General features: G+C 43.7%; 1 protein-coding gene across 9 annotated transcripts in view; it reads left to right on the plus strand.

The window, feature by feature from the left end:
- Positions 1 to 5,579: 5,579 nt before the first annotated feature.
- The window catches only part of ICE1 (interactor of little elongation complex ELL subunit 1), a 43,994-nt gene continuing 35,876 nt past the window's right edge, over positions 5,580 to 13,697 (plus strand). For 8 of the 9 annotated variants that reach the window (XR_007508899.1, XR_007508900.1, XM_049823708.1 and 5 more), the window contains exons 1-6: positions 5,580 to 5,682; positions 6,514 to 6,572; positions 8,145 to 8,179; positions 8,627 to 8,645; positions 9,444 to 9,555; positions 11,147 to 11,223. Coding sequence is in view for 7 of the 9 variants with exons in the window: in XM_049823708.1 (XP_049679665.1) it covers positions 5,593 to 5,682; positions 6,514 to 6,572; positions 8,145 to 8,179; positions 8,627 to 8,645; positions 9,444 to 9,555; positions 11,147 to 11,223 (392 nt within the window). In the remaining 2 variants the exon portion in view is untranslated. Of the gene's footprint in view, positions 5,683 to 6,510; positions 6,573 to 8,144; positions 8,646 to 8,792; positions 8,943 to 9,443; positions 9,556 to 11,146; positions 11,224 to 13,697 lie in introns of those variants that run through there. The other variant, XM_049823711.1, reaches the window with a different exon arrangement.

Below are 13,697 nucleotides of genomic sequence, written 5' to 3' on the forward strand. Positions count from 1 at the left end.
TCAGTATTCCAATCACTAGTCTAGCTGCTACCGTGGACTGGGAAGGAATGCAGTGAAGTCATGTTTCTCCTGCCAAACCATTCAACAGAAAAAGAAAGTAAGGTTCTTTGAGTAAACAATGAGAAGAGAAATCTCTTTATTACCTAGCTTACAGGACCAGGAAGGAGAGGGGCAGAGGGAAGAATGAATAGTTCGGACACTTATCCATGAAGGGAATATTCTGGTCCGTGCTCCAGAGACTTTATATTTATGCAGTAACAGTTTCATATAAAAGACGTAAAGTGGATCCTTTGCCTAATTGCCCCTTGGAAGGGACAACTGTGATCCTACCTACCTGTGATCAATTCCCGTTATAACTTGCTAACTAGGGGAGGGAGAAAAGGCAAAGGTGAATGTTTCTTGAATGGTGAAATTTGTCATCTTGTAATTTTGCTTTATAAAAATGGCTGCAGCGCCTTGGCGTTAGCAGAAAGGCTGCAGCCAAGCAAGATGGCTTTACCTAAATGTACCTAAATTCTGCCAGCGCATTGACAGAAGTGATGCTATTCTCAATAAAGCTGGTTGCCACTCACTGATTTTAATGAGACTCCAGCAGGATGGTGGCCATGGAAGTCAGAATCCGCTAAGGAGTGTGTAACAACTCACCTGCCGAATCAACATTCTTCGCATACTGAACTCAAAACATAGCACTGTACCAGCTACTAGGAAGACAGTTAACTCTATCCCAGCTGAAACCAGGACAGGGGTTGAGAAAACGACAGGGAGATCACTCAGCAATTACCGTCACAGGCAAAACAGATTCAACTTGGGGAAATTAACTTAGCTTATTGCCAGTTAAACAGAGCAGGGTAGTGAGAAATAACGATAAACCTTAAAAAACCTTCCCCCCACCCCTCCCTTATTCCTGGGCTCATCTTCAGTCCCGACTTCTGTATCTCCTCGCACTGAGCAGCGCAGGGGGACGGGCAATGGGAGTTGTGGTCAGTTCATCACACGTTGACTCTGCTGCTCCTTCCTCCTCATACTCTTCCCCTGCTCCAGTGTGGGGTCCCTCCCATGGGAGACAGTCCTTCACAAACTTCTCCAACGTGAGTCCTTCCCACAAGCTGCAGTTCTTAACGATCTGCTGCAGCATGGGTCCCTTCCATGGGCTGCAGTCCTTCAGGAACACCCTGCTCCAGCATGGGTCCCCCACGGGGTCACAAGTCCTGCCAGAAAACCTGCTCCAGCGTGGGCTCCTCTCTCCACAGATCCACAGATCCTGCCAGGAGCCTGCTCCAGTGTGGGTCCTTCCCACGGGGTCACAGCCTCCTTCGGGCATCCCCCTGCTCCGGCGTGGGGTCCTCCCTGGGCTGCAGGGGGACAGCTTGCCTCACCGTGGTCTTCATCACCACAGGCTGCAGGGGAATCTCCACTCCGGCGCCTGGAGCATCTCCTCCCCCTCCTTCTGCACTGACCTGGGGGTCTGCAGGGTTGTGTCTCTCACATATTCTCACCCCTGTCTCCCAGCTGCTGTGCAGCATTTTTTTCCCCTTTCTTAAATATGTTATCACAGGGGCATGACCCTGGGCTCGGCCTTGGCCGGTGGCGGGTCTGTCTTGGAGCCAGCTGGCCTTGGCTCTATCCAACATGGGGGCAGCTCCTGGTCTCTTCTCTCAGAAGCCGCCCCTGCAGCCCCTCTACCACCAAAACCTTGCCAAACAAACCCGAGACACTACGATAGATATCTGCTGAATGCCAATTGTAAACAATAAGCATCATTATAACTTAGCTGTGACGGGACTGAAACAAAACCCAAGTTCTAAGTACAAAACAACTGCAATTCAAAACACTGACTGAATCAATCCACTTTTAATGTTTATTTTCTTGCTATTGCTGAAAAGATTTCTAGCACAGTCAATACACTGTCATTGGCATCAAAGCACTGGCTGTGAAAACTAAAATAAAACCAAGACTCCTACTATGAAATCAATTATCTTTCAAAACACTTACTAAATAAATAATTTTGCAGCTTATATAACACATTTTGCATATTTTTTTTCTATTTTCTTAAAAATATTTATTAAAGAATCAGAGCTTCCTTGCCTACTAATGAAAGTATTTAACCCAGGAATAATATGTAACTGAATCCTTACTGTGGGAAAATTTTCTGTTTGCCAAGAGAATTTGAACTGATTTAGTCTATAAAACCCCAGCATTTGTTGGTTGAAAATATTATAGTTATTTGAAATATTCCACTTTTTGAGCTATTCTTCGAGAAAACTACAAAGCAGAAGTGTAACATGCAAGAACCAATACCTACTGAAATAAGCAGGAGTCTTTCATTAACTTCACTTTGATGAAACTCTAAAACTAACTAGGAAGAAGGTATGGGTGACACAGTATATTGAAATAGTTTCTACTTCCTTGCACAGAACCCCAGACAGGAGCAGTTTGGAGGCCGCTGGCCTAATAATGAATAGAATCACAGAATCATTTAGGTTGGAAAAGACCTTTAAGATCATCAAGTCCAACCATTAACCTAACACTACCAAGTCCAACACTAAACCACGTCCCTAAGTGCCACATCTACACGTCTTTTAAATACCTCCAGGGATGGTGACTCAACCACTTCCCTGGGCAGCCTGTTCCAATGCTTGACAACCCTTTCAATGAAGAATTTTTTCCTAATATCCAGTCTAAACCTCCCCTGGTGCAACTTGAGGCCGTTTCCTCTCACCCTATCACTTGTTGCCTGCCCCTTCTTCCAAAGGTCATAAACTCTCTTTTTTTCCCCCGAGTTCCAGCCAAAGCTCTCTGTTCAGCCAGGCTGGTCTTCTTCCTCACCGTCTCATCTTTTGGCAGATGGGGACGGCCTGCTCCTGCGCCTTGAAGATTTCCTTCTTGAAGAGCCTTCCAGCCTTCCTGGACTCCTTTGCCCTTCAGGACTGCCTCCCTCCACAAGCGGCTGCCTCCTATCAGACAAGCACCTTTGAGTCAGAGGTGCTTGAAATCCAACATGCAGATTTTGGGAGTTTGATTTGCTCATAATATGATGTTCCAATCTCTGACTGCTATTTCTGGCTAGCAGCAGGTATTTCTGGCTGCTTCATTCTGCTAGTTCACGTCTTGATTTTATGTAAGTGGCAGTACTTCTCTACTGCTTTCTTTCATTACTTACACATTTTTTTAATGAAATAGAATTTCAGAGTTCTTAACTAATGTAAAAAAAAAAAAAAAAAAGGTATTATTCATGGCAATGATAGTCACCGATAATTTCTCCAATTAATAAGCTAATGATGAAAATCAGCCTTAAGTTTGTCCCAACTGGAGGCTGCGTTAGGATGCTTCCAACAGTAAATCCAATGACATCTCAAACATTATCCAGTCCTTTAAGTCTTTGTTTATGCAAGAGCTCTCTGGGGAGTACGTGGAAATAAAACTATAGTGCTGGATTAATAGGAGTTTCTTACAAGCTTACTGGAGTTAATAAACTTTTCTGCTATAAAGCTGAGACAGCCAGAGGGCATGGTGCTGGCACGTTGACAAGCTGCGAAGATGGCTGGGCATCTGCATCGCCTCTGCAGAGCCTCTCGAATCGCACCTATCATCAATATTGCCTGGCAGTGAGAGGACGACACTGTTGCGCTATGAACGCCCACCTGAGCTTTGTTTGTGCAGAACTTTTTGGGGAACATCAGCGTCTGATTCTTTCCGTTCTTCGTTCATGAGAATCAGGAAGGACAGTTTCTGTTGTCTCTATGAGCAACAGCAAAGAAATCATGTTTACGTGCTGCTGGCTATTTCAATTCTGCTAAATAAACACAATAACCCTGCAGGCATCATTTCCTTCTTTTTAAATGGCCCCGTTCAGCAATGAGGAGATTCACAGCTATCAACAGTGGCCAATTTTCTGTTTTACCATCAACAAAAGCGACCAAAGTCTCTGTGACTCAGACCGCATAGCACACACATCTTAGCCCTGTATCAGTCTAGTGTTGAACTCACAGGGCTTTTTAAATTCCAGATTTATAACCCTCCTCTCTTAGATCTTGTCTGCCCTTCCTAGTGCCCTCCCATCCCCATGCATCCTCTCTGAATTCTGGTGTGTTCTTTACTTGAGATATAATGAAGCAGAACTTCTGAACTCAGGGCCCTACCATCTCTCTTCTTCTTGGCCTAATCAAGCTAAGTGCAATCAAAAAAACCCAACATATAGTTTACATTATTATTTCATACTCTTTGTTTTAAATTTTAAAATATCTTTTTTTTTGAAGGAAATGCTTTTAATAACCAGTTTTGTAGGGTGTGTTAAAACAGAATTTTTAAAAATTTTCTTCTCGTCAAGGAACAAGAACTTAAAAAATAAAATGGCAGGGCTGAATTTTCATAAGTTTGCTTGCCTATTTCTGCATGTAGTCAGAGTCTGAAGCATTGAAAGTTATAAGCTTTTATAGAAGATGTATAAACAACTAGAAAATGTGGGCATCTTCAATGTTAAAACACAATTTTGAGGGTAATGTTTTCAGTTAAGCACGAACGGTCGCAAGAAACACTGAACTCTTCTGAAAACATCTTCTGTATTCACTTCTTTCTGATAGAGCGCAGTTTCTTTCTGCAGAATTCTGTTCTTAACTCTCTCCCTTTATTAATCGCCTTGTTACCCGACCGAACCGCGGCCCCAACCTCTCAGGTCTAAACCGAGTGGTGCTCAGCTCCATTCCCTGGGAAGGGCACCTCGCACGGGAGATTCACTCACCCCAGAGGGAGCGATTCATTCCGGTGACGCTGTCCCTTAAACTCTACTCCTGCTCTAATGAGTATTTTATTATGTTGTCGTAGAGCTCTCAAAGTAGAAAGATCGAGAAAGCCCGAACTATTTTTTGACCCAGAGCGCTTATGCAGGAGTTACAGGCGGCAATGTCTTCACCAGGGTCCAGTTAACCGTGCGGCTGTACGCGCTGCTGTTGGCGAGAAGGAAGATTTCATGTGGCTCCGCAGACCTGGCGATGACCAGTGACTCCCCGGAGGAATCCGTACACGCTACGAGGAAGACGAGGGTGAAAAAGCAATTTGAAGCGCCTGCATAAACCCTGAGCCAGAGCAAGTTTCAGGTGGGCTACACGTTGTGCGAGCAGCCCCAACGCTGCGAAGACCGGTCGCTAAATAAAGCCCAACAGCATCAGCGGAATAAAAAAATAATTCACCCTGCGCACAGGCCCCGCCCCGCGGACAGGCCCCGCCCTCCCGGACAGGCCCCGCCCCCTCTCGCAGGCCGCGCCCCAGCAGCGGTCCCGCCCAGGCGAGAGAAGTTGGCCCCGCCCGCGCCTGCGCCAGGGCCGCCGCGGCGCCCTACGGAAGTGCCGGTGCATTAAAAAAATTGATAATAATAATAGTAATAAAAGATAAATCTTCCTCGGAGAAGGGCGTTGGAGGTGCGGGAGCAGGCGTTCGTTTCGGCGCTGGGCCTCCGTCGAGAGCGCTTTCTGCCGCCTTTCCCCGCTGCCTCCTAGTCAGGCAGCGCCGCGGGCAGCCCCGAGGAGGCGGAGGCGAGCCGGGTCCTTGCTGAGGCGCTGGCGCGGCGGCCCAGGCGCCGCCGGGCCGGCGGTCACCATGATGCCTGGGGAGACCCCGCCGCCGCCGGCCGGGACCGCGGCGGCCGCCGCCGGCCCCGCCTGCGCCAACTGCGGTGTTCTCCAGCAGGTAGCGAGGGGCCGCGGGACCGCCCGGGGCCGGGTTTTGGCTGTAGGGAGGCGAACGCGGGACCGCGGTGGGCGGGAGGGGAGGGAAGGGAAGGGCAGGGCAGGGCTGGGCGCCGCCGCCGCCGGCGCTCCCGGTGCGGCGGGAGCTGGGGCGGGGGACGGCGGCGAACGGGCTGTGTAAGAGGAGCGGTAACGGCGAGCTTTCGCCGGGCGGGGGGGCGGGAGGGTGGCCGGCGTCTGCGCGGCGTTCCCGGCGGGGTCTGCGGGCGGCTCTCCGGGCGTGTGTCCGCCGGAGTTCGGTACTGGGCACTGGAAGGAGTGTCATCCCCCGGCTCCTTTCTTCCGAGCTCCCGAGCGGGCGTGGAGTCCCGTAGCCTGCCGCTCTGGGCGATGTTTGTTTCTCCTCTGAAGGAGGGGAAGGCCCTGCCGGGAGGGCGGAGGAGGGCTTGGAAGGAGTACGGAGAGCGGTCGGTCGGCTCAAGTGAGGTGGATGCCGGGTTTTGGTAATAGGCTGCCAAAGCTTAATTTGGTTTCGAGAGGAAGTTATGGGGGTTTTAGTATATAACCTACCGTGCAGGCAAAGTCTGAAGAGCTTTTGCAGTAAGGCCTCGTCTAAGTATGCATACTTTCCTGCGGAGCCTGCATTCTTTACGTCTATTCGCCTGAACGTATTTTTGTCGAATTAGTAACTTGTTCGCTAAGAGAACGGAAAAAAAGAAGACAGATTATTGATTGTGTAGAACATTAGCAATCCCTTCAGGCGTTATTTACGGTGTACAGTACTGGGTTTTGGGGTGAAACTTGTTTACCAACTTGAGACTCTTCCTTACAGAATATAAATGAATATGTAGCCGCATTAATTGCACTGAAGCAAAAAATGATTGATGGAGAGTAAGTACAATTGCGCAAGTGCTTTTTTTTATCTGTTTGTTTGGGTTTTTATTGCTCTGAAGTTCTTAAAGCAATGCAGCAAATACATTTTGTGGAATGTAGGTGTTCGTTAATGCACAAAACAAAATCCTCCTCGAAATGAAAGTAACTTCTTCATGAATAGGTCCTAAATTTAGACTGTAAGACTTGTTTAATTTATGCCCTAAAACATTGGGGTGTAGTTGTAGTAAAACAGGGCTATATCGTTTAGCTATAACAGCTTATATGTTATTACGAATACTAGCAGAGGCAGCTCTTTGAAGAGATTTATTTCATTTTTTTCTCTTTTGAAGAATACAGTATGAGAACTAAAAGTTGTGCACAGGTGTATACGAACCTTTTCAATGGAATTTAGTCTGAGCATTAGGGTGTGAAATGCTGTTGGCATTAAATATCAGAAGATGAAAAGTGAGGCTGAACATAGGTCAGAACAATAAAGTTCTGAAATGCTTGTCATAGTTTGCTTTGTCATCTGTGATTGCTTCCACTTCTTCTCGATAACCATCAACATATGATTGTATGGAATAACGTATTGAGATACGTTATGTATACCTCCGTGCTATGGCCTAATGGCCTTGCTATGTCTCCTAATTGTAACGGTTTATTTCTCCTGTACCGTGTCCCAGATACATGTCAGTCTGGCTTTGGTGAATTCCAGTCCTGTATTCTAGTTTCCAAAAAGTATTTGAGAGCCCTTGCTGTCTTAACTGGGACCCTTTTCTTCAAAGCTTCTTTACTCTAGGCCTATAGATTCCTTTTCCTATCTCCAAACTTTGTGTCCCTCTTCTCTCCACCAGTGCATACATTTCTTGTGGGAATTACCTCTCCTTTAACTACTTGCAGCTCAGCCCCTTTCTTTCTTGCTTGCTTTGCTTGATTACTCTTTAACTGTTACAAGAGAAAGTAATGCAGCCCCCTCTGTATTGGAGTAACTGCTACAGTAGTTCTCTTTCCTATCCCTTTTTCTCTCTATTCTTCAAAATCATAATGTTTGAGGAAAGCAGAGAATAGCTTTCCTTGGTGCTCTCCCATGGCCCACTGTACACCTTGGATCAGAGTAAATGTTACCCTCTTACGGCTGCTAGGAGAATAGTGTAAAGATTAAAGCCTTTTGGGGTCTTTTGAACAATTTTTTCTTACATTTATATGTTCTTTGCTAGGAAAATGTCTTTCTAAGTTTGGGAACTAGGATATGATTTTGTGACTATAAATATATTTTTTGATTATATGTATATTGCATAACATATCAAATAATGTTTGGGTTTTGGGTTTTTTTTAAAGTTGCAAATAGTTAATGGCTACAAATTAATGTAATTGCCAGTTGGTGCGGGTTTTTTTTCTGTTTGAAAGCAGCCTGATTTGAGGTTTGAATGGCTTAATGAAACAGAAGGGTTGTATTGACTACTATCAGAAAATGCAAACTATTGTACACTTTCTGTATTTATCTATAAAGCAAGAGGAAAGATATCCTAAGACATGACTGTGAAAATCAGGTGAGAAAATTAGTAATGTCTTTTTTTCTTTCTCTTGCAGTCGTTTGCTGACAGAATATCAACAGAAATGCACTGATATCCTTTACTTTTCTATTAGTGTGCTTACAGAATTAGTATATCAACATTTATTATAAGAGGGCTTGAGTCTTTTTATTGAAGGTTTAAGTTAAGAGATGATGCCTCTAGTAAAGAAGAGACTGGATGGGCTTTGTGAAGAAAGTAGGGCTTTGGAACTAAAACTATTCAATTAAGATCTGGCTGTGTGTAATATATGGCTTATATGGACTATTTGAAATCTGTGTTGCTGAGAATGACTCGAGTTTTTTTCATGTGACAGAAGAAGCTCTGCTTATTCGCTTCAAACATGTTGAAATGTTTCAATTAAACACTTAGTTCTGCAAGCCCTATGTTTTTTGGGTGGAAGTCTTTATTGGATGTTGCTTTGCAAGTGGTGATTGTATTGAAATATACTTTAGGATGTTTGATAAACTGTTTTTAATTTCTACCTTAACAAGAGATTACAGCTTCAATTTGCTGAACGGTAAGTTTGATTTAAACTGTTAACTAAAGATGCTGTGTTCTCTGTGTCTGGGGTGGTTTTAGGAGTCTGATGATGGATGTAACAGCAACAGCCCTGGGTCTAGGCTGAGCTTTTTAATATGGTCCTTTCTTTTACCATGCTTCCTAGTCCATAGTTAGCAAAGATACCCTTGCTGAGGAGAGAAATCAGTCCTTCTTCCACACTACCTGTGTGAAATTCTTTCCTGGCCCTGTGTTACACAGGAGTCTAAAGTGACCAAGTGGAGATGCATAGCTCATCTTTTGGTGGTGGTTAAATGTAAGTGTATTTGGGGCAGCCCTATTTGTATAAAGCATTTTGTCTTAGGGTTGTGGCTGTGTGCTCTTGCTTACTCTCTTTGATTATAGAGGAAGAGGCAGCATATAATCTTGACAGACTCCATCCTGCCTGCTGAAAAATCCTGCAGTTGGACTCTGTTCTTATTTCACAGCATTGTCTATGTGGAGACACTTATACCTGATGCTTCAGTGTAGGCAGCTGGGCAGTACTCCTGTGTGGCATATGCCATCAGCTTGCATCTAGCTTTAGACTCAGCTTAATGTTTTTAAATAAGATCTTGAATATTCTTTGAATGTAAAACGTTGGATCAAAAAGTGAGAATGCATAGACTCTTAAAAGCCTTTGGGTATCTCTCACAGTGTTTTTCCTTAGGGGAAAGCAAAATACTCAGACACTTGCCTGAAGAATCAGAACATTAAGTTTGAAAGTAGCCATGGTTTTGGCAACTTTTTTTTTTTTTAATTACACTTCCTGTTTCAGAGAGATCTCTGCTCTTCGTTGCCAAGTGGAGCAGATGCTACAGAAAATCCTGCCTCTGGAAAAGTGCCAGGAAGAGTTGGGTTCCTTGAAGGCAGAGTTGGAAGAGAAAAAGGTGTGCTTGTAAGGTTTAAATAACTTGCACTTTCTCTGTTGAAGGAAATGTATGTATTTAATGCTCATCTTAATGAAGCAGGCTTTAATGAGCCTAGTTGTTATTTCCAACTCATTGGGACAGGCAGCTCTGGTTTTAGGTGAAATTAATTGAATGGCAACTGGTTTCAGGTAGGCAAAAAGTACAGGCTTTTGTAGTTCCTATGATTTTTGATTTGGGTTTTATTTCCTTGTTTAGGAAGGAAGGAGATACATTCACATTCCTTTGGTTTTCTGTTCTGATCTTATTAGATTACTGAACTCTCTAGAACTTGTACTATTAAAAAGGTGCAAAGAGGGTCTATGCAGAATAGGATTTTGCTTCTGTTACCATTTTGAACATAAGTGTCGTGGTTTAACCCCAGCCAGCAACTAAGCACCATGCAGCCGCTCACTCACTCCCCCTCCATCCAGTGGGATGGGGGAGAAAATCAAGGGGAAAAAAAAAAGTAAAACTCCTGGGTTGAGATAAGAACGGTTTAATAGAACAGAAAAGAAGAAACTAATAATGATAATGATAACACTAATAAAATGACAACAGCAGTAATAAAAGGATTGGAATGTACAAATGATGTGCAGGGCAATTGCTCACCACCCGCTGACCGACACCCGGCTATTCCCCAAGCGGCAATTCCCCGCCCCCACTTCCCAGTTCGTATACTAGATGGGACGTCCCATGGTATGGAATACACCATTGGCCAGTTTGGGTCAGGTGCCCTGGTTGTGTCCTGTGACAACTTCTTGTGCCCCTCCAGCTTTCTCGCTGGCTGGGCATGAAAAGCTGAAAAATCCTTGACTATAGTCTAAACAATACTGAGCAACAACTGAAAACATCAGTGTTATCAATGCTCTTCGCATACTGAACACAAAACATAGCACTGTACCAGCTACTAGGAAGACAGTTAACTCTATCCCAGCTGAAACCAGGACAATAAGCTTTTAGGTTATTAGCTACTTGAGTTTATTCCTAATTTCTCTCCCATCCCTTAGCTGAGATTTAGTCTATAGAATAAAAGTTTTGGCGGTTTAAATTGCCTAAATATATGTATTTCCTAGACATTAACTATTATTTCTGCAAAAAATACCCCACCTTCTTTCTTGTAGTTTTTTTTCATGCTGGTACAAGGTAGGATATTAACATTTGTCTTGTCACTGTACCTAGTTTTTCTTCAATGTTAGAAGTGGTTTTTAAATCCTCTTCCCTCAGCCAGCATTAGTAGCTGATGTCCTGATGGCACTTTTTCAGAAAAAGCAGGATTGTGTGTAGGGTGTATAATAGTTAAGCTCTTGACTTCCCCTTTGAGTTACTATCCAGGTAGGTGTTGGAGGCACATACTCAAAAGATAGATAGATAGATACATATTTATTTGTTTGCTGTAGCTTTTGCCTTTAAAGAAGAAGAACCACCTGACACTTCAACTTGCTTGTTTTCTCACTGAATATACTTTTTTGGCTATGCAGTGTTTTCATTAGAATAGGTAAAGTGTCTGCCATCTATTTTTTTTTTTGCTCTCAGTAAGAACATACTTTAACTGTGCTTTCCTTCTCCACAGAGTTCTCTCAAGATTTATCGGGAGAGTCAACTGGAATATGTTAAAATTAAAGAAGAAATAGTAAACAGTGATGCTGTGTGAGTGATGCTTCTTTTTTTTCACACCCTTCCTTTCTCCCTCTTACCTCCTCCAGAACTTGGTCTTGTACCTTACCTAGTTATGCTTTCCATTTTGCTAAACGTTTTATGCTTATGGGTTCTTAAAACAGGGAGTTGATGGAAGAATGGTCTTAAATTTTGTAGCAAACATTCTGGAAGGTAGTATTAGTTTAATTATTATCCTGTCTTGAAGTGGCTTTTGGTGGTTATTTAGCAAAGGTTTTTAAGAACAGGATGAAGTTGGAGAAGCAGCTGTGGTTTCTCCAGTTTTAAGTGGTTCTTGGCTTTTTGTTATTGCAGTCCGTTGCAGTTGTGGTGGTAAGTCTCTGAGGCCAATATATAAATGATGTTGCCAAAGTGATCTGCACTTAAAATCAGTCCTTAAAATAATTGTTTTTAAAGAAACAGCTCAGCAGGCCCTGAACTGTCCACCATATTTGGAAGAAACGGGCAGGAGGGATTTGGCATCAAAAAATGCAGAAGCCATTTTTGCTGCCATAGTACAGAATATTGTGAAGCTGTGCCTTGGTAATTCCCAAAGTTTGTTCTTTCAGTAGCCAGTCACTCAAAGGCTTCCTTGCCTGGAGCATATATGTGTGTTGTTATGTCTTACAGCTCTTGATGGACTCTCTAATGAATTTGTCTAATTGCTTTTTAACCGTGTTATATTCCTAGCCTCTAAATCACCTGTATTGGGGAACTGTGACTTCTCAGTATTGTATGGAAAGGTACTTATGCTCTCAGAGGAGAACGAGCTAATATACAGCTTGGTGTTGTGACTTTGTAGTTGTGGTTATTCTTCTCCATGTGCATCACTTTTCATTTATCAACACCAATGATCGCTCTGTAGTCATTTGGAATTCTAGGACCCTTCTGCTCTTTTTTGTAGTCAGATTTATTTCTGATGTGTTCCAGCACACATCCCAGTGGGACTCCCACTGATGACTCTTTACTTCCTTCCTTGTAAACTGGCTATAATTTTTAACTTTGGTGTTCCTAAGCTATTTTGGGGTTTCCAATAGGTCGAGGTGATCATTCCCCTCTACTCAGCACTGGTGAGGCCACTCCTGGAGTACTGTGTCCAGTTCTGGGCTCCCCAGTACAAGAGAGGCATGGACATACTGGAGAGAGTCCAATGAAGGGCCATGGAGATAATCAACTGAAGCATCTCTCAAATGAGATAGCCTATTATCTTTGGCTTGTGAAACATACAGTACTCACAAGCACAGCAGCAAGCTGCTATTATCCAAAAGATTGTACAAGCAGACTAGCACTGTTGTCACTTGCAGTTGTCACTTCTGCCAGACTGCGCTTATTTCATATACCAGTGTCAAAGGTTGCTGAGGACCTTGTCTGGTTGAGTTTTGAATATTTACAAGCATGGCAGTTCCCCAATTCTGAGCTTGTAACAACCGTGGTAACTTTAGTCTGTGTCCACTGTGAAGAAGGTTTTAGGTATGAAATTGCTTCTACAGACAAGCTTTGAAAGAAGTAGTCAAAATGTTAGACTGTTCCAGAAGTAAGTTGCTCATTTAAATTAAAAGATCACATTCTTTCTAAGGATGAAATAAATACGACACACACAGTTGTTGTTTGTGTTTATATTTCTCAACTTTTGAGTATTACAAGTATAACCACATTATGGTTTTTGTAGCTTGGGTATATTATAACACTGATGTATTCTGCAACTTCTGTTGGCATAGCTTTCTGTCAGCCGCAGTTGTGCATGCCTCTTAAAGATCAGATAGGAGCTTGGGTTGTGTAGCGTAAGAGGAGTTCTGTCCAAATGCATCATCTACAAGCCTTGCTTTTTGTGAGTTACTGTCTATTTTTTTCCTTAATATAATTGTGTGTGTTGATGATGTTAGTCAGCATACTACTGCACCTGTGAAAGTAACAGTTTCAGCTGCAAATATCATTGCAATGGTAAATGTTGGCATTTAGTGGCTGTCTGGTTATTCAGATTCTTAGTTGTTTGTATCCTAGCATTTCTAGCTCGAGTTGAAAGGGACCTATGAGGATCATTGAGTCTAACTCCCTGCTCTTCGCAGGACTACCTAAAACTAAACCATATGAATAAGAGAGTTGTCCAGATGCTCCTTGAACTCTGACAGGCTTAGTGCTGTGACCGCTTCCTGGGGGGAGCCTGTTCCAGTGACAGACCACCCTCTCGGTGAAGAACCTTTTCCTCATGTCCAATCTGAACTTCCCCTGACACAGCTTCATTCCATTTCCTCGTGTCCTATCGCTGGTCACCAGAGAGAGGAGATCAGCACCTCCCCCTCTGATGGCCCCCTTGAGGAAGTTGTAGACTGCGATGAGGTCACTCCTCAGCCTTCTCTTTCTCAAGCTGAACAAGCCAAGTGACCTCAGCCTCTCCTCATAAGTCTTGCCTTTGAGACCTTTCACCATCTTGGTCACCCTCATCTGGACACACTCTAATGGTTTGATGT

Source organism: Accipiter gentilis, chromosome 20, assembly GCF_929443795.1.
Source record: "Accipiter gentilis chromosome 20, bAccGen1.1, whole genome shotgun sequence".
Classification (NCBI taxonomy): Eukaryota; Metazoa; Chordata; class Aves; order Accipitriformes; family Accipitridae; genus Astur; species Astur gentilis.